This window comes from Glossina fuscipes, unplaced genomic scaffold (assembly GCF_014805625.2).
Source record: "Glossina fuscipes isolate IAEA_lab_2018 unplaced genomic scaffold, Yale_Gfus_2 91, whole genome shotgun sequence".
Classification (NCBI taxonomy): Eukaryota; Metazoa; Arthropoda; class Insecta; order Diptera; family Glossinidae; genus Glossina; species Glossina fuscipes.
In genome coordinates this window covers 1,144,830-1,163,509 of record NW_023998445.1, presented here as the reverse complement: position 1 = coordinate 1,163,509, position 18,680 = coordinate 1,144,830, and the positions used below count along the sequence as shown (strand labels likewise).

General features: G+C 32.4%; 1 protein-coding gene across 1 annotated transcript; it reads left to right on the top strand.

Moving 5' to 3' along the window:
- Positions 1 to 269: 269 nt before the first annotated feature.
- On the top strand, positions 270 to 18,134 carry LOC119638626. Its single transcript, XM_038035515.1, has 2 exons — positions 270 to 309; positions 16,856 to 18,134. Exon 2 carries the CDS (start codon positions 16,904 to 16,906, stop codon positions 17,918 to 17,920), a length of 1,017 nt encoding a protein of 338 aa, XP_037891443.1. The 5' UTR covers positions 270 to 309; positions 16,856 to 16,903; the 3' UTR covers positions 17,921 to 18,134.
- Positions 18,135 to 18,680: the final 546 nt, after the last annotated feature.

Here is an 18,680-nt window from a genome sequence, read left to right as displayed (position 1 = left end):
TGCAGTAAAACAGGCTCAGTTTTTAATTGCTAATCATCTAAAGCACATGTCACTCGGTAGTGAAATTTTTTAAATGAAAAAAAAGCGCTTCATTTTTCTATACTTTTTATATTAAATGACAAAAAAAAGCAAAAAAAAAAACAAAAAAAGGAAACAAAATAAATTAAACGTATTCACAAGTACTCAAAAGGCTGGTTCAATAACAGTGAAAAAAAAAGAAGAAAAAAATTACTTTTTATTTATTTATATACTTATATTGATCACAATAACAATAACTACAAACAATCGGGGAGACAATCATTTTAAAAAGTGAGTATTTTTATTTTAAAAAAGGCAAACAGCCAATAGTAAAAATAAAAAATAAAAAAATTCATGCAAACACATCATGGAAGGGGCGATCGATCATGAATGAAGAAAGTTTGTTAAACAAAAATTATGTTGGAAAAAAAAAAAGACAAAAAAGTCAATAAACAAATATAATAAAAAATTAAAATATTTAGAGAAACCGTGATTATTTAGCAAATACGCGTATAAATTGCATGTACGTACATGCATGTGTATAGCATTTTTTCACTTTTTGTGCATATTTGCATTTATAAATATATATATATATATATATAAAGCTTTTTGCATTTAAATTTTTATTTTTTTTTTTTTTTTTTTGTTTGTTTCTTTTTTTTCCTGCCGTTATTATCATCATCATTCAATACAATATTGAATTGAAGCGCGCGCGTAAAGAAATTGTTGTCAAGGCCAACAAACGGTGAAGCACAACAAATCACATTAATAAAATACATAAACGTACGACTAAAATGCACATATGAACAATTCCTTTTAAAATGAAAAGAAGTTTTTTTTTTCTTTTTTTCTCAAATTCCTATTCCTATTAGGAAAATAAATGCTTCATTTCAATCATGAAATTTTCAAAAGTCTATCGCATTCCATCAATATTGCAAGAAAATGAGGAAAACTTTACCCAAACTTGGAGGACGAACTTGGACGTGTGTATGTGTTGTTTTCTGTTTTTATAATAAGAGGGGGTGGGGGGCAAGCAGTAGATCAGTATTAGACTTTCACCCCCTGCACATCTAACGGAAATCAACGTACGTATCTGTACATATACGCACTGGGTCCAAAAAGTTTTTCATCTTTTCAATCTTCTCCGGCCTGCTTTTTGCGAATAACTTCACACAAATAAGGCAAGACACTTAAATAATTTTCCTTCTAACGTGTATGCGTGCGTGTGTGTGTGTGCGCGTTTGTTTGTACGCAGACAGATAATTATATGTAAGTGTCTATATCTACTTTATATGATCGTCGTTTTTCAAAATGTATCCATCTCCCGCACGTGAGAGCGTACTACGTTGTCGAAAAAGTAAGGCCATCTCAAAGTAATACTCAAACTTGCTTGTGAACAGTTTAAGCAGGCAGAAGAAATTCATTGTGCGCAACACTATGATAAAGACTTTGGAGTCGCAGTTCTTTCACTCTTAGCTCGCCTTTTACCCGATGTTCCACTGATTGATCAGTTGTTGACGGGTCGTATGCTTGTCATTTGCAGTAATAAACCGTTTCATAATGCATTGATAGTCAGAAATCATCTCTTTACACATATTGTAAAAATCGGAAAAAATACTTTTTATATCGTACAAAACGAAGCGCAGCTGAAATACTAATTAACGCGTGTGACGTGAAATTTGACGCTAATGTCTGTTACAATGCTATCAATTTCAACACAAAATATTTCTAATATTCGATATTCGGTTTTACTTTTTGGGCATAGTATTAGTATGTTTCTGTGTGTGCGTGTGGGTGTATGCGCACTTACCTCTTGATACCTCGAATTGACGAGAATACTTGTTTTGCTTAAATCTCCTTTAAAAGCTGAACGGCAAAGGTCTCAAGGCTACCAGGTTACTTAAATTCTAGTCCAATGTCAGTTGGCGTTGGTTTTCCAGCTAAGCCTTGCTTGCAGGTGGATCAAGTTCATTTAAAAGATCTATCTCTGAAATGGACTAAGAAATCTGCTAAATTCTAAGCCAAAACGATTGGAAAAAAACTGATAGGGAGAGGGTAACGAGTATAAATTTCTAAAACGATAGAGAGATTACATCAATCGAGAACATACACAGCCGTGGACACATGAATACGTAGTGCACTCAACAATAAGTATATTTTTATTATTATTCAAGTTTCTATCATCTATGTGTCTATGATTGTGTACGCACACACTGTAGATACTATGTTGATAAGTACTTTTTTGTAAGTATTTTAGGAATTACAAGCGAGAGGTGAGAAAGGTGATTGATCGTTGAATGCGAAACTTTGCTACACTATTGATAGTAGACTTATTCGCCTACACAGACTAAAGTAGAAGCTTTCAGATGTGAGTGTAGGACGTAACTCAAGTAAATAAAATAGAAAATGTTCAACAAAAAGCAGAAGCACTTTAAGTTTCATCTGAGTATGAGAAAACATAGAATTTGGCAACATAAGTTAAAAGAAGTATATACATAATATACGAAAGTTATATAACGGGTAACCCGACTCTTTTGTAAGCTTGTTAATATTTCTAAGAGTAGTTTAGTTAAGCCCTTTAAGATCATCAAAGAATTCTTTCTATACTGGCCTAGTCGGTTGCTATCAGTAGTTTTCCCTAATGGCTTTACAAGGTATTCGAAGCAAATTTAGCTTTTCGTAGCTTCTTCTCTCTCTCGCTCTCTCTCTCCGTGATTTAAAGTCAATATGTAGACATTGTTTGAAACTGGTTCCCTATATTTAACAGTTCTTAACAATAAACAAAAGTATAGATCTTTTTACTGTTGTAATTGCCATCAAATGGAATCACTTATGTCATATCATGTCGCCAAGTTTGTTTCGTCGACCTCTACGACGTCTTCCAAGTGTCGCTGCAATCGCTGAAAAAAAGGGAAGAACTTCAACTATAAATACCTCGTGCAATCTTGTTGAAAGTTCAGCTTTCCCGCACCTTTACCGATAGCGTAAGAGCAGTTCACAATTCGCACTTTCGATCTTATTATAAGCCTGAAAAGATATTTTATGTTATATTAGCTTTGTTTGAGTTGACCTTGATAAATAGCTCACGCAAAGTTTACTTGGCTAGAAAACCTCCCTTTCCTCGATACATTAAAACTAAGCATTTAGTATTGTACGCCAAATTTCTTACGTTGTTTTTTTTTTTTAAAAATTAATTTTAAAATTATATTAAAGTACTTTATATTTGCTCCTAAAATCAGCAAAAAGTCTGTGTGTCAATGTGTCACCGTAAATACTTTTTATTTAAATAATATTAAAATTTTTATATAAAATCATTAAATTTTTAAATACAATCTCCGTTTTAAAAAATGATTCGCCAAGCATTCAATCTAAAAAAGCTTAAGTAAACATTTCAATAAAAAATTGAAACAAAAACGTAAATCGATTTGAAAATAATTTACATTTAATTTCAAATATTTTTTTTCAATTTATCATCTCCATGCTATTACAGAGCATATAAAATTGCATTAAAAAATTTTTTCACAAAAATAAAAGAAAACAAGTAAGAAGTAGCCGGGTAACACCGATCATTACACCACTTCGCGTGGTACACCAACAAGTCCACATTATTGTCATGCAAAGCCATAATTTTCATGAAAGCCCGCATATGGGAAGGTTAGATTTTACCCTCCTTCTAAGAGTTTGCGTTTCGTGATAACGCCTATATAAGGGGGGGCCAAAAAGATAGACATTTGTGATCCAAATTCCCTAGTAATAATTTTTTTTACTGAAACACTTCTGTGAATTATTAAGGTATCATGAGATATTTTTTATGGAGCAAGGGGAGAAATAGACCCATGTGGTTCAAATTAGATACACTTCATTGCTTTATTTATTTTTTTTGACATAAAAGTTTTTACGTTTCATGAGAATCCTGATATGCGGTGGCATCCAACTTATAGACCTACTTGGTCCAAATTCCGTAAGGTATATTTCTTTGGCAATTTACTATTACGAGCCAATTTTCATCATTAAATATTGGAAATTCGACCTTTTTACCATATAAAGCTTTAGTTTCCACAGGAATGTATGTATGAGAGGAGGTGCAACAACTTGCCCTAGCCGGTCCAAAGTTTTCACACCAATTTAGAATGGCGAAGAATTTTGAAAATTGCAATTTTTTTCCACATTACGGGTTTTCAGAATAGGGCGTTAAGTGAGGAGTGGTCGAAAAAGTGGACCGATCCGAAACATTTTCAATAGCGCTACATCTTCAGTCAAGCCACATCAGTGTATCAAAATTCATCAAAATATTTCAAAAATGGCGGTTTGCAACTTAAACACAAATTTACATGGCCCGACATCAGACGGACAGACAGGCTTAGATTGATTTAGAAAGTGATTCTAAATCGATCGGTATAATAAAAGGTGGGTCCATCTAAAAACCTTTTCGATGTTACAAACGACCGAACTGACTTCATATGCTCTACACCACAAGTGATGTAGGGTGTAAATAGTATAGAATACTTTAAAATTATTCAAAAATAAAAACAAACACATTTCCCTTTGGGGTATAATTAGATAAGTCAATCATAATTTTATGCCTATCTACGGATTTATTTATTTTTGTTTCCTTTCTTTCGTATCATTCACAATCTTTTTTTCTAAAAATCTTTAATTAGTATCGACAGTTTCCGACAACAATAATAACTTCGAGTGTCAGTGACAGGGGAAAAAATTGCTTTCGCTACATTAGTTATGAAAAAGTGTACAAAACAATTCTTTCTTCTTCACTTATAAATTCTTGTAGAAAAATATCAATACAGCGTTAGCTTTAAGGAACCGAAACGCAGACCAATACCATCACACTAATGATAATGAAATACCTTACCTGACCTTACCTTACTTTGCTGCCATGGGATTCGATTAACTTGGGTGCATTAACTTTTTCAAGTATAATAGGTTTGTAGGCAGTTGTTCTCTCCTATTACGTATTATGAATAGGGCAATTCTCTTCTTCTTCTCCAAATGATAAATGGATGGTTGCAAGTGTATGTCAAGGCAATGGGCAATGCGTGCAACATCCGGAAGAACTTGAGGTGGATTCACATGTTATGTATACTATTATTATATATATCAAGATTGCGGGAATGCATGCAACACCCAGAAGAACTTTAGATATATACTTGTGATTAAACTTGTCTGTCCTTCTGTCTGGTTTTTTTTTTTTTTTTTGCTTAGTCAACGTAAATGCCTTTATTTTTGAAATATCCTAATGAAATTCGGTCGATCGACATATTTTCTTCCATTTTTGAATTAAAATTTAATCAACAAAATCAGAAATTTATGGAAAGAAGCGTAAAGCCCTGCTTCTGTTAACTCACGTCTCTCTTCGTTAACTCGGATAATATCATTACTTGCGCGGTGTTTTTTTATAGGCTCCTCCAGTGAAGCCCGCCACACAACACACATTCTCCAACTGATTGCCACAACTCTGTTTAGTATTCATTAACGGAAGGATAATCCGATTGAGACGAGAAATTTCGCAATAATTTCAATTTTTTTGTCATCACTTTGTCCTTGATATATATTTGCCGCGTAAAAGTATTATGGTAGGTCACGGCCCACTATTAAATATCCTGTAGCGCTTCCGTTATTGCAAGTACTTAAATAAAAACTTTTCAAAATAAGGCGTCACAGAGAAAGGAGTCGAAGGAGTGCTCAGATCCGAGCGATTTTCCATATCGTGCGGCGTAGGGCCAAAACACGTTGGTTGGCCATGTATTATCAAAATGTCTCCATAATGGCGGTCTGTAAGTGAAACACTACGAACTGAGACGGACAGACGGACCGATAAATTGATGCAGAAAGTGATTGTCATTCGCTTGTTATATTAAAAAATGGGTGTATCACGAGACATTCTGGGCGTTGGATACATCCGCACAAACTTTATAAACATTTATACCATAAGCGGTGTAGGACATAAAAAGCCATAATAGGAATTCTAAGAGCTTTAAAGATTAGATTTTTTCCTTCTAAACAACGTTCCGATCATAGTTTAAGGTTAATAGACAAAAAAAAAGCTAATATTTATTTACGCTCGCTATTCAAAGTCAAAGCAGAAAAGTTCATCATACTCTAAAGCCTAATCTACATACATTTCCACTTTTATGGAAAATAATGAAAGTAATTATTAAGCAATTACTAAAATTGTCTTATAATTTTTTTCCGAGAATTTATTAAACCACAACTATCTAAATAAAATAAATAATTTTCATAATTAAAGCAATCAGTTGTAATTATCTTTGCATTTTATAATCCAGTTGATATCGTGTCAATATAATTGAAACGCATGTTACTTTTTAGAGAAATTTATGTGTAATCAAAAAAAAAAAAAAAAAACACAAAAAGTTTAAAAAAAAAACTCTCCCGCTCGATTCACGTGAAATTTTAAAAATACATTAATTTGAATAAGTTTAGATACATATTTGCAGATAGTCCGCCTCATCTATTTGCAAAACAGCTATAAATAGATTTTTTTTTTTTTTTTTTTTGTAATTATATAAATTACAATACGGAAGATAACGAGCAGCTTATTATTATTAAAACGTATCTATTCAACGTTGAGATAAGCAGCTGGAGCAATAAAAAAGAAAAAACAAAAAAAAAAAAAAAAAAAAACAAAGCTAAAGAGAAGAAAATTTATTAATTTTGTTTCACACAAGTAAATAGTAACAGATTCAATTTCTACTTTGCTATTGTAGTTTCATTTGTCAAAAAAAAGCGCACGAAAAAACATTTCTTTGGATTAGAATAAATTAAAGTCCAAGCCTTTTAATCCCAGTTGTGTTATATAAATCGTAGAAGAAAAGATAATTCAAAAATGTTTCCTTTTCATATCCTAAACCATTTGTGGGAACGGGTATATTAAGTTAGTGCGGACGTAGAAGGGCTTAAGATAGACCCACCTTTTATTGCATCGATAATCTGAATTGATCTAAGCCTGTCTGTCCATCTGTCCATTTGATCTTTGTCCTTGTAAACGAACCTAACATCTGAAGCTTTATCGGCTTTATTGAAAAACTCTATCGGATTGAGATTTGAACCCGCGACTATTAAGTTGTTAGTGGAGACCCTTTGCCCTTAGAAATTAAATCGCCTTAAATATGTGATAATGTTGAAATAGAATCTATTGATTATTTAATTTAATATCAATTAACATGTTCCACACTAATAATTTTTATTTATTTTTTTTAGAAAAATAAAATGCTACAACATACTCTCACAAATGCTTGCACACCATACCATGTATTCTTTACGTATCTTAATTCATTAAATGTCAAACATGTTTTTTAATTATATCCTACACAACTTACGGTACAGGGCACATTAAGTTTGTCCGGACTTATGTAACACGTAACAAATGTTCAGATAGACCCACATTGCGTGAAATGATTCTAATTCTATCTGTCCATCCGTCCGTCTGATGCTTATCCATGTATATTTCTGTTCAAGCTACAATTAAAAATTTTTGGGATGTTTTGATGAAAGTTCGTGCAGGAGTGTGTTTTGAATCAAGGACGAACTCTATTGAAAGTGCTTCGGATCGGTCCATAGTACAACAATTTTTAACACTGTTGAGCACAACCAATCCAATGGGAAGCAAGACTTCATTTACAAAGAGTTCTAAGTTCTAATATACAGTCCCATAATAGTAGGTTCCTATAAAAAAAGGGTATAATTTCTCTTTTCTATGACAAAAATAGACAATATGCTCTAGGGTATTTAATAGTCAGCTTAGGCCGACTATAATGTTTTCATTTGTTTTTGTTTTTATTGTCTTGTTGCAGACAAGTTCTTAGTGTAATTAATAATCAATGAATCAATGTTCGATAAAACTTTTTTTTACAACATAAATACAAAGCAATAAAAAACTAATGTTATTTCTCGACTTTACATCCATATAACTATAGCTTATAACTTTAGATTAGACTAGAAGACTAGAAAAGTAAATAAATCTTTTCAGAGCTACTCAATATCAGAATTTATTTACATATATATATATATCACTTTTGAGCTAGATTTAGAATTGTGAATAGATTTAAAAAAGAAACAATTAAATTGGTCTTACTTTTTGGACACAATAGTATACATGGGCTGTGCAATATCGGAATTTATATAATCACTTTTGTCCACCAAAATAATTTTCCAGCAACTTTTGCCGCTCACATGTACATACATACACATGTGTAGCTTCGCGGGTATTATCAAACAAACAAACTTTTATGTTTTCTAATATAAATTACACGCAAATCTACGTGTGTGTATGTGTTCGTATGAGCATTTCTTAAAGGCGTCAATCTCCTGCACGTCAGAGACTATTATAAAAAAATTCCTATTGAAGAAAATGTATCTTTATAGCAGCTAGCTAAACTTCCACTTCTTCTAGCAAGTTTAAAAAAAAAAAAACAAATAAGAAAATTAGATTCGGTCTGAATCGAAACTTTTATACCCGTCACCGTTCATCCCAAAAAAAGCAAAAAGAAATAAAAGAAAGAAATCCTCATGCTCTATAATATGGAGCGGGCGCAGTTAATTTCTTTTATTTTCAAAATAAAAGTTTTTGTTGTAGAGGCATTTGGGCGTTATAGGCGTGTCCTTTGAAAAGTTTCGATCAAATCCAAATCATTTTGCAAATTTGTATGCGATATCTTCATTCCCGCTAACGGGACAGATGAACAAACGAACAGGCGGTCCTGTTCAGGTGCATTCAGGAGTGGTAACTGGCCAAGAATTTGTATACTTTATGAGGTTTTTGAAACTTGTTTCTGCGTGTTATGAAGATATTGAAAAAATAACTAAATTTTGATACACTATAATATTGGGTAGGAGTGGTCAATTTTTTCTATTTTTGAACAGGTGCTACAGCATCGCCCCTAGAATGTGAATTCAAATTTTTGTACATTTACTTGCTATAGTTTACGAGTAATGGGCAAAAAACCAATTTTTCATTTCTTTTGAAAAACAGAGGTGTTCTCAGCTTAGGTAGTGCTGTGTGCGTGTTCGTCGACCGTTTTGGCCTATTTTTAATATCAAGCTGCGTGCAAGCACTTCCAATGTTTCTGCCAAATTTGAAGTCATATTTGCGGCCAGGAGAATATTTACAACAGACATTACACAGATGGACAGACGGTCGTGCGGGCAGACGAACACACAGATATGCTTAAATCGATTTAGAAATTGATGCTGGTCAAGAATACATATACTTTGTAGGGTCTCTGATGCTTCTTTCTGGGACGTTTTGACAAAATCAATATGTCGCTGTTCCTGCGGCGATAGGTATAAAAATGTAACTCATACAACCACGTGCTGCAGATATTCCCAGATATTGTAAATAGTAGCCGCTAGCTGGCATTAAAAAGCAGTTGCAAATTCTCGTTCACTTAAACTAGTTTGATGAGGGATTAGTCGTTTTATTAGCATTAGCATTAGCATCTACAAAATGCCAAGATCACCAGTCAACTTAAAAAGAATTACATATAGAAACACTTTGCATTTTACTGAATTAAATCAATAAAATGTGATGATAATAGCAGCCCCTTCACTCTTTTAGTTTACTGTAATCGAAATTAGAAATAATAATTTTCACCTCTCTCGCGATCGAACGGCTGACTGTAAGGCTGACAGCGGCTTCTGCTGTCAAATCTTTTCAAATTGATTTCAAATTGTAGATTGACATTAGCAAAGTTTGTCTTGGCTTAACGTCAACATGTCTAACCACAATCTAACCGACAAGTATAAAAAAAAAAAAAAAAATTAACAGAACAGTAGCAAAAAAACATTTGCTTCCTATTTGTTTCTATGCACAAACAGTTTGATATTTCTTCTTAGTCCTCTCTCTAGCCTTCAGTTCTCTTAGCATTTGAAATAATTGTTTAAAGTGAAAAGCATACATTTTTTTATGCTAATACTTAAGTCAATTTATTATTTAAACAACATACAAATCCTTAATAACTTCATATATTAAATACAAAAGGGACTTAGACCCCACTTTCAAAGAAAGCGGCTCAATTAGTGTAAAAAGCTGGCAATTAATAATATTTTCAAGTAACCCTTAAAATATACTATCTTTAAATTTGTCGGCCGTATATCCAAGCTTTAAACCCTAATATCTATTTAAATCTGATATTTTCAAGTATTACGAAACCGGCGTACACATATACATGCACATTGTTTTGTTTTTTTAATACGATCAATTATTCCAGAGATGTCAGCTGAACGTATAACACGGGGATGGTCAGGAAAAACTGAGGAAAGAGAAAGAGATAGGGAGGCAGTGGCCCGAATCTAGCGGGTGTATGCCCATATGATAAAGGTCGTGCTTTTGTGTACGCAGTCGAAGTTCTTAATGACACAGCCACTTATGCGGATAAAACAGTTAGAAAATATATAGAAAATTTTTTCAGAAATTTCACTTATTTTCGTTTTCTTATAACTGTCAACATATCTGCAGGAAAATTGTAGACTTAAGTGACATCTTTCAAGTTGGCGCCAATATGACAGAAAATGATTATTTTTATCCGATAGATGACAACAAACGTCAATTACTCTAACAAAAATCTCTCAAAGCAAATTTTCTCGTAAAACTAATATATACAACAACAAAAATATTAAGATATTTTAAAGCAAATCAAAGTTTATACATATATATATATGTATATAATTCATATATATAAAAAATATTCATTGCTCAAGGGACATATCTTGTAGCCTAACTTATATACTTCAAATTTGCAAGTAACGGTCCTTAATTTACTTAAACAATTAACAGTATATGACGAATGTACACCTCATGATCCGTCCATGCGTCCACCTATTGTTGTCGGATTTCCTCATCAAATTTTGTAATTATTTTTATAATTTTCTGAACTTCTGTTCGATCAGTATACGCGTAAATTGCTCAAGAGGTCAAGACGGTTAAGTGATTAAGTCAATGCGTAGATCGATGTCATTATACACTGTTATATACTGTTTTGCAAAACGTATCGATTAGTAATACACTAGGAGCATTATACACCTAACTCAATGAACTCTTGAGCTTAAAAAAAAAAAAAAAAAAAAACAAAATTTTTTGCTTATCAAAGTTGTTACAAATAGCTGACGTCAGTTTTCATTAACGAAAAGACGTAATAATGTCCAAAGGTTGCTCGCGATAAGAGTAACAGCTGTAGGCGACCTGCCTTCTAAGTAAAACTGTTGTTGTTGTAGAGAAGTAGACATTAACAATTAAAAAAAAAAAAACGTTACGTATTTTACGCCTTCGTTAAATCTTATATATGATCGACGGTTATTTGTCGTCATTCATCAATTTCATAGATATTTCTTAATGGTAATGAGATTAAACTTTAAATATGATATTACACGTGGTGGTGCGTAAGCGGGTCCAAGATTATTTTTATTTTGGTTTTACTTTACATGTCAATGAACTTCACGATTACATCATTTATCTTAATCCTATTACAAGTCTCTCGCTGACGTCACTCTAGTAAAAGTAAATATAAAGAAAATGGTTTTTAAACAAATAACGTTTTCGGTAAATATTTAAACAAAAAAATATATATATATTTTTATTATATTATTGCTGCTATTATTATGTGAAAACAACGAAATACTTAATAATTGACGTAAAATAAACCATAAAAAAATGAAAAAAAACATTTTTGTAACAAATGTTGTTTTATCTTTAAATGGCAAAAGAAAGAAAATATAACTGTAAAGAAACAACATTTTTCACCTTAAATAGACTTGAACAAGTTTTTATTTTCTACCTTTTCTTTTTTTTTTTTTTTTTTTGTGATTTTATATCACCACCCCGAAGGAAGGATAACATGGTATACGAGATTAATCATTGCGATGGTGACAATCAGAAATAAGGCACATTTACGCTATAGTGGACATGTAATTATGTCTGTCCCTCCGTCTACAATTTACTTTTGTAAACTCCTTCGTTGGAAATTGAGATAACAATCTTTACTAATGTGGACCACATTCACATGGAGAACAACTAAAACGGCTATAGCGAGTCAAGCCATCCAACCCTCTTCCCTCCAATAAACACCCTACACCGCTCTACAATTATTCATATAACGGCTTTTCAAAATGAGGCATTATACAGGAAGTGTTCGAAAAAGTGGTCCGATCTGGACCATTCCCATTGACGTTTGTCTTTGGTCCAAAACATGTTAGTGTTCCAAATATCATAGAAACATCTCTAAAATTTCATCCTACAGATTGAACAAAAGGAAATTAGATGGACAGACATGCTTAGATTGATTCAAAAAGTGATTCTGATGGTGAGATTCAGAAGTGCAGTAGGGTAGGGTATAATAAATAATGGGTTTATCTAAAGCCCTTTTGTGTGTTGCATACACTCGCACAGATTTACCATTAAAACTACTGGCAACTAGAGGTATACCTATTTCTATCAAAAGGGATCATTTTGCCATAGCCTAATTGGCTGAAGACTAATCGGGAGATTAATTAAAGATAAATGGGAACTAAAATTTCATCCCAAATTGTAGCCACATTAATAAGAGCATTGGGGCTACTCCCTGACTGAGGATGGTGGAGGTGATTTTGATGAATATCAAGATTTCCGAAATATCTTCACGGAAAGGAAAGTTAAAGGAAAAGTCTTGAAAACGATGATTGCCTCTTTCCGAGGTTGCTCCAATTTCTTCTATGTGACGGAACTCATGCTTAATCGATCACGTTCCTGTCTTCTTTTCTGCAACTATGGCAATGAGATCAAAATGATCTCTTTTGGTAGAAATGCGTATATGTCGTCGTTATCTTGAAAACTAGACTTCGTAGCAAAAAAAAAACGATTGAAGATGTTTTCATCTCAATAAAAGTCACCAAAAGATTTTGGAGCGTTACATGCTTTATAATCATTTTTTTGAGAATCTAAATGAAATATTCGATAGTTCATCCCTTTACCACAAGTAGTGTAGGGCATAAATAGTATGATCTTTCAATCACATTTGCAAGATATATGTATATATAAATCTATATACTTTATATATACGTAAGAAAGAGTGAAAAGTTTCAATTGTTATGCTCTTAATTCAGACAAGACTTTACAATTTGCATATATAAGCTCGAAGCGTGTAATGCCGTTACATTCACACCATCGTCGGATATTATTTCTTATTATTCTTTCTTTTGCTTTGCACGATGGGCTAAGAAGGAAACAGGCGAGTATAAGAGAGTTTACTTCGAGTTCAATAACGAATTAAAAAAAAAAAAAAACTTAAAAATTAAATCCGAATGTAATTGAAAAAGTGACTTTTCTATATATAAAATGTAAATCAATTATAATACTAAAGGAAAACGTTTTATTTAATTTTGAAAAGAAAAAAAAAAAAAAAAAAGAATATAAAAAAATTCCCCTATAGTAAGAAAAACAAAGCTCTCATATATTTACTTACAATCACATATACATGCATATATGTAATATATGTAATACACTTGTATACTAAAAGATACATAAAATTAACTAAACTTGAACTTGTACATTGTTTCTATACATCAAAGGTAACGGTATATTAAGTTTGTCATATCATTTTCAAATGTGCGAAAAAAAAGCTATAGTGAATACAAATAGTTTCAAACTGAGTAACATTCTATAGAATTTAAATGTCCATCTGTCCGTTTATTGCCTGCCTTCTCAAAATCGGATAAACGAAATGCATACTTTCCTGGTTTTGTTGTACACTCCAAGTTGAAAAATGTACTTTTAACAATAATCTTAGCAACGAATAAATTGACACAACTTGGGGATAATGGTACACATCTCATCTATAACCTCTTAATCAAATGCTCTGTAATGTTAAACTCAGCGATCACATATCTTCCTTTGTTCATATGCTTTTTTAAAATTCTCCTTCCTCGACTACCTAATGATTACTTTGGCAATCTGTCTCTACAAAATCATTTGGTCCCAATCGTTCGGCTTTTTAATAGAGTGCTAGGAATACTTTTATCCTTTTATATTAACAACACCTATTTCTAACTTCTTGAAGGAATGATTTCTTATTGTCCTCACAGCTCAGTGTTAGAAGACTTTGAAATCGTTTAATGATACCTTAAATACGTTTAAAAGAAAGTTGATCGACCAAATACCTAAACACAAAAATTCCTCTTGTTGCTGACAGGAAATGATTACTACAGCTACCAGCGAGCAAACTGATCACATCAGTAGCCCATCGTTTGAGTATTATAACCTTTCGATAATTGCAGACCTTGTAGTTATACACATTGGCCATATATAGTGACATAAAGAAAAGAGAATACAGGATTGTATTCTGTCATTCCATATACCATTTTGTCTGTTTGTTGCTGCTGTTGGCCTTCTCCCAATTGTATTGCTACTGTTCTTGTTTCAATTAAGCAGGGCAAGTTTGAAAACAAGTGTGATACGATCGAAAAGGCAAGCTTACCTAAAAAGTTTTTTTGGGAATAAACTGAAAATTTTCTCACATATTTGAGTAATGAATTATTACCAATCGCAGATTAATGCAGCATGCCATTGTATATGCCCATCAATTGTCATAAAATTTAGTATAAGACTCTGATACTTTACTTATGTATGCCTAATTTAAGCAAGCGGGCCAAGTTTGAAAGACTCTCAATAGCCTATCAACCAAAACCGAAACAAAGTGAAGGAGAAAACAAAAATATCGTCATGTCCTGTCTGTGTGATTGCCTAAACAATTAAGATGCACAGCTACCAAGTCACTGTTCGCTGGTTCAAACCTTAGCACAATAGGGTTTACGTAGTCTCGTAGCTATAGTAAGTCATGAGTTGCTAAAAACATAACACCCACCGATTAACGGCCACACTCCCATTAAGCTGCCGGCACTCCCTATCCTTTCCTCACTTCTTTTTGGCCGTCAACGTTTTGCTCGTGTAGGTGACATTCTTCCGATTGATCACATTAACAAGACAACAAGACTATATTTATATCGTTTCGAGTTTTCATCGAAAGTGCTAAAAGCATTACAACCTTATTCTATATGCAGAGGTGCAATCGCTCAAATTCGCAGTGGTAGAGTTAATAAATCTCTTATTAATGAATTGATTGCTGAATAGCAAATCTTCAGTATTTCTTTGTCAACCTAACATTTAGGGTAGGGTATCCAAGATTTGCATTAAAGTTGAAAAAAAAACCTTTTTAATTGTTTTCTTTTGTTGTTGAAAGTCGTTTTATTGTCGTATTGCATTACATGATATTAACAAATAAATTTAAATGTTGCTTAGTGTTAGCAATAAAAAGTTAATTAAAATTCCTTCTAAGTTAACAACGACAAATAAATAAGTTACCATACAATTTCAGTAGTCTTTTTATTACACACAAAAGTCATCTTATAATGTCGAACATTGCAACAAACCTATAGTCCCACTGTAAAAAAGCAAGGATTAGCTTTTAGAGTACTTTTCCTTTAAGTACTTTATAATGCTACTTAAGTTGAAAACCTTAAGTTACGCGGCAGCCGTTCGCATAATTAGCTCTTGTGTGTATACAGTAACGAAACAAAGAAATTCCTTAAGGTAGTTTTATTAGTGTTTCTGGAAAGGGAAGAATTTCTACGATGATAACATAAAATGCCTTTGAATGAATATTTTTTTATAAATCTTCTTTGCAGATCTGTTTTTCTATTTTCTATCTCATCTAAATTCATTTTATTCAACTTTATAAAGGAATTCCTTATGGTAGATTTAATAGCCGTTTTGAGCGTTACTTTCTTAAATACGTTCAATGCAAGAATACAAATTTAATGGTAAAAATAATTTTACTTAAGAGGGAAATTCTTCATTTGATATCGTATAAAATTTGCAAAAAACCTTCATATTCGCTTCATAATTTACTGTAAGCCCCGTTGACATTTTTCAAAAACTCTGTTGACTTTTTTCAAAAACTCTGTTGACCTTTTTCAAAGACTCTGTTGACTTTTTTCATTAGCTTTATAGTATTGATAAAAATTTTAATCTTCTAAAGATATAGAGGGAAAAAAATGGTAGCACTTTTAAAACGATTATTCTGAAAATTGAATAAATTTCATTACTTTCAGTTTTTATCATAAAATTTAGGTCTTCCACTGAACATGAAATATCCTAACCAAATGATAGTTGATTATTTGAATCATTCATGTTTTGCCTTAACGTTTCTTTGAAGTGCCATTAAACTCAAAAGATCTCTTCCCTTAAGCTTGACATACGTGTGGCTCTTTTATGATAAGATTAAAGAGAATCAGTGCTGATTAGGGTCTAGTAAATGAAACTGGACCTGATTACTTGAATGACTGCTTGATCTATAAATCAAATAATAATTGCTGCTTGATCCATAAATCAAGTAGTAATTAATTGTTTTCAAATTTTATTGAATTGAAGAGAAAAGCATCTTAGTCTTGCACTTCCTTTTTAAATTTGATGAAAAACTTAACATACCCTCTTCTCAAATAGGGCACAATTTCGTTTAAGTAATTTAAGTAACCGTGAAAAATATACAAAAAGTTTTTGTCACTTAATACACTTAAAATAGCAAATATAGAAAACAAAGATGTTTCTGTAAAATTAAAATCGAAAAAAAAAATTCGCAAATGTTAATTAAAAAAGTATTAAAGCAAACTTTAAATTTAACTGCAATCATTCGATGTGAAAATTCTTATACAATTTTCGTATAACTAAAAAATGTTGGGTTGAATCACTTCCATGATGTCGCTGTGCAAAATGAAAATTTAAAAAAAAAAAATTCTTCTTCATTTCATAAAAATTTTTTTAAAAATTTTATTTTAGTATTCTGAAAATCCCTATAAGTGAAAAAGGACAACATATACCTCTACAATGGAACGCTCACAAAGCTGTTTCAATTTTAATTACTCCAAGCACGCTAATCCCCTAGTCTGTGCCTTATCTGCCTATAGCAGTGCTTCAAGTGGAAATTTAAGGAAACTACCGGATAACAAACAAGAATTGAAAATAAAACAATTTTTACAGCAACTTCAACATGGCGATAGTACAGATAGTGTTAAGTCTAATACGCCCCAAATAACTACTGCCGCGTCTACTACCAATGTACGAAGAAAACGTTTACAGCGTCAAAAGTCAACTAATGTTTATAGCGGAGATGAAGCTGAATATGCTGCCGATTTGGAGGAAGACGGCGATGATGATTTAGCGGATAAAACATTTTGTTCGGCGACAAGAGATCAAGCTGTACTACCATTTACTGCGCACTTAAGCGCTCACAAAAAGAAACAAGTACGCTTTCGTAGTAAACAACAAAGCGATAGCAGTCTACTGGTCAGCAATAAATCATCCAGTTCGGCCGTTATGTCGCCACCAGAAAAGACCGGTTCAACTTCCTCTTTAACATCAAATTGCACTTCAAGTTCAACACATGATCGCCGCTTAAAATCAGACGGTTCCTTCGATTCTATACAAGAAAATAATTTACCCTTGCGGAGAACTCATATGCCGGGAGTTTTGAAGCGTGACGCTTCTGTACAATCCGATTCGAGTCGTTATTCCAGTGTTGATAGTTTATTAGAGGCCCGTAAACCGGATCCGGAAGCGATTTTAATTAACTTGGGCTTTGGACCATTAGGCTCCGAAGATATATTATCACGCATACCAAAACGATTTCTGAAACCATCACAAGTGAAAGGCATAGATACAAATGCGTTTATCAAGCGATTACAACTTGCGAATAGTATAGGCGATCATAGTGTTCTCGGCTATCGTGGACTTACCGGCAATCCAGATATACCTCCCTCTCATATTGTGGCAAAAATAATGCAACGTTTCGAAGTAAATGAACGCAAAAAATCGCTTACTTCCATGGAGCTGAAATTGCGTTAAATTATAAAAATAAGTTTATTGTTATTATGTTTGTGCGAATGGAAAGATTCATGTTTTTCTAAGCGTGATTATGTGAGTGAATGAGACCTGATTTTTTTTTTTTTTTTTTTAATGTAAATGTATTTAGGAATTTAGTTTCTAAGCGAACCGTTGTACTTATGTTTTTTTTTAAATTTTTAATATATTGTTACTTAATTTTTGATTAAAAAAAAATAAAATACTTTTTTTAAAAAGCATAGATGTTTTCATATTCAATTGATGCACTTGCGGAATGAGATGGTTATCTTGACAATCAAAAGTCAATACAAGATGATCTGCGCAATCTTGTTAATGTAGTCTTCGTTACATAATGTAACGCAAGAATCAATTAGGCACAGTAAAGACACTTCTCAACGATGTAAGTCGCACTTTAAATATCCTATCACATAAAGGATGATGGTTTCTTCTTACATCAAAATTCGAACGCCCAGTACTCAGTAGCAGTTTCTACTTACACAATAACGATATTACATGTCAGCGAAGAGGTAAATAGACAGAGAAGATAGTTTAGATGAAATACATTTAAAAGGCGTTCCTACAATGCCTAAGATGAATTAGGTTTGTATTTTCCTTAAGAAGAAAGCTTTTTTTTGTACCCATCAATGAAGGATAAGGGGTATATTAATTTTGTCGAAACGTTTGTAACAACCAGAAGGAAGCATCGGAGAATCCACAAAGTATTCTATACTCTTAATCAGGATCAAGTTTTAAATCGATTTAG

Coding starts and splice junctions, on each gene's coding strand:
- LOC119638626 (XM_038035515.1), top strand. CDS start 16,904: ATGGAACGCTCACAAAGCTGTTTCAATTTTAATTACTCCAAGCACGCT.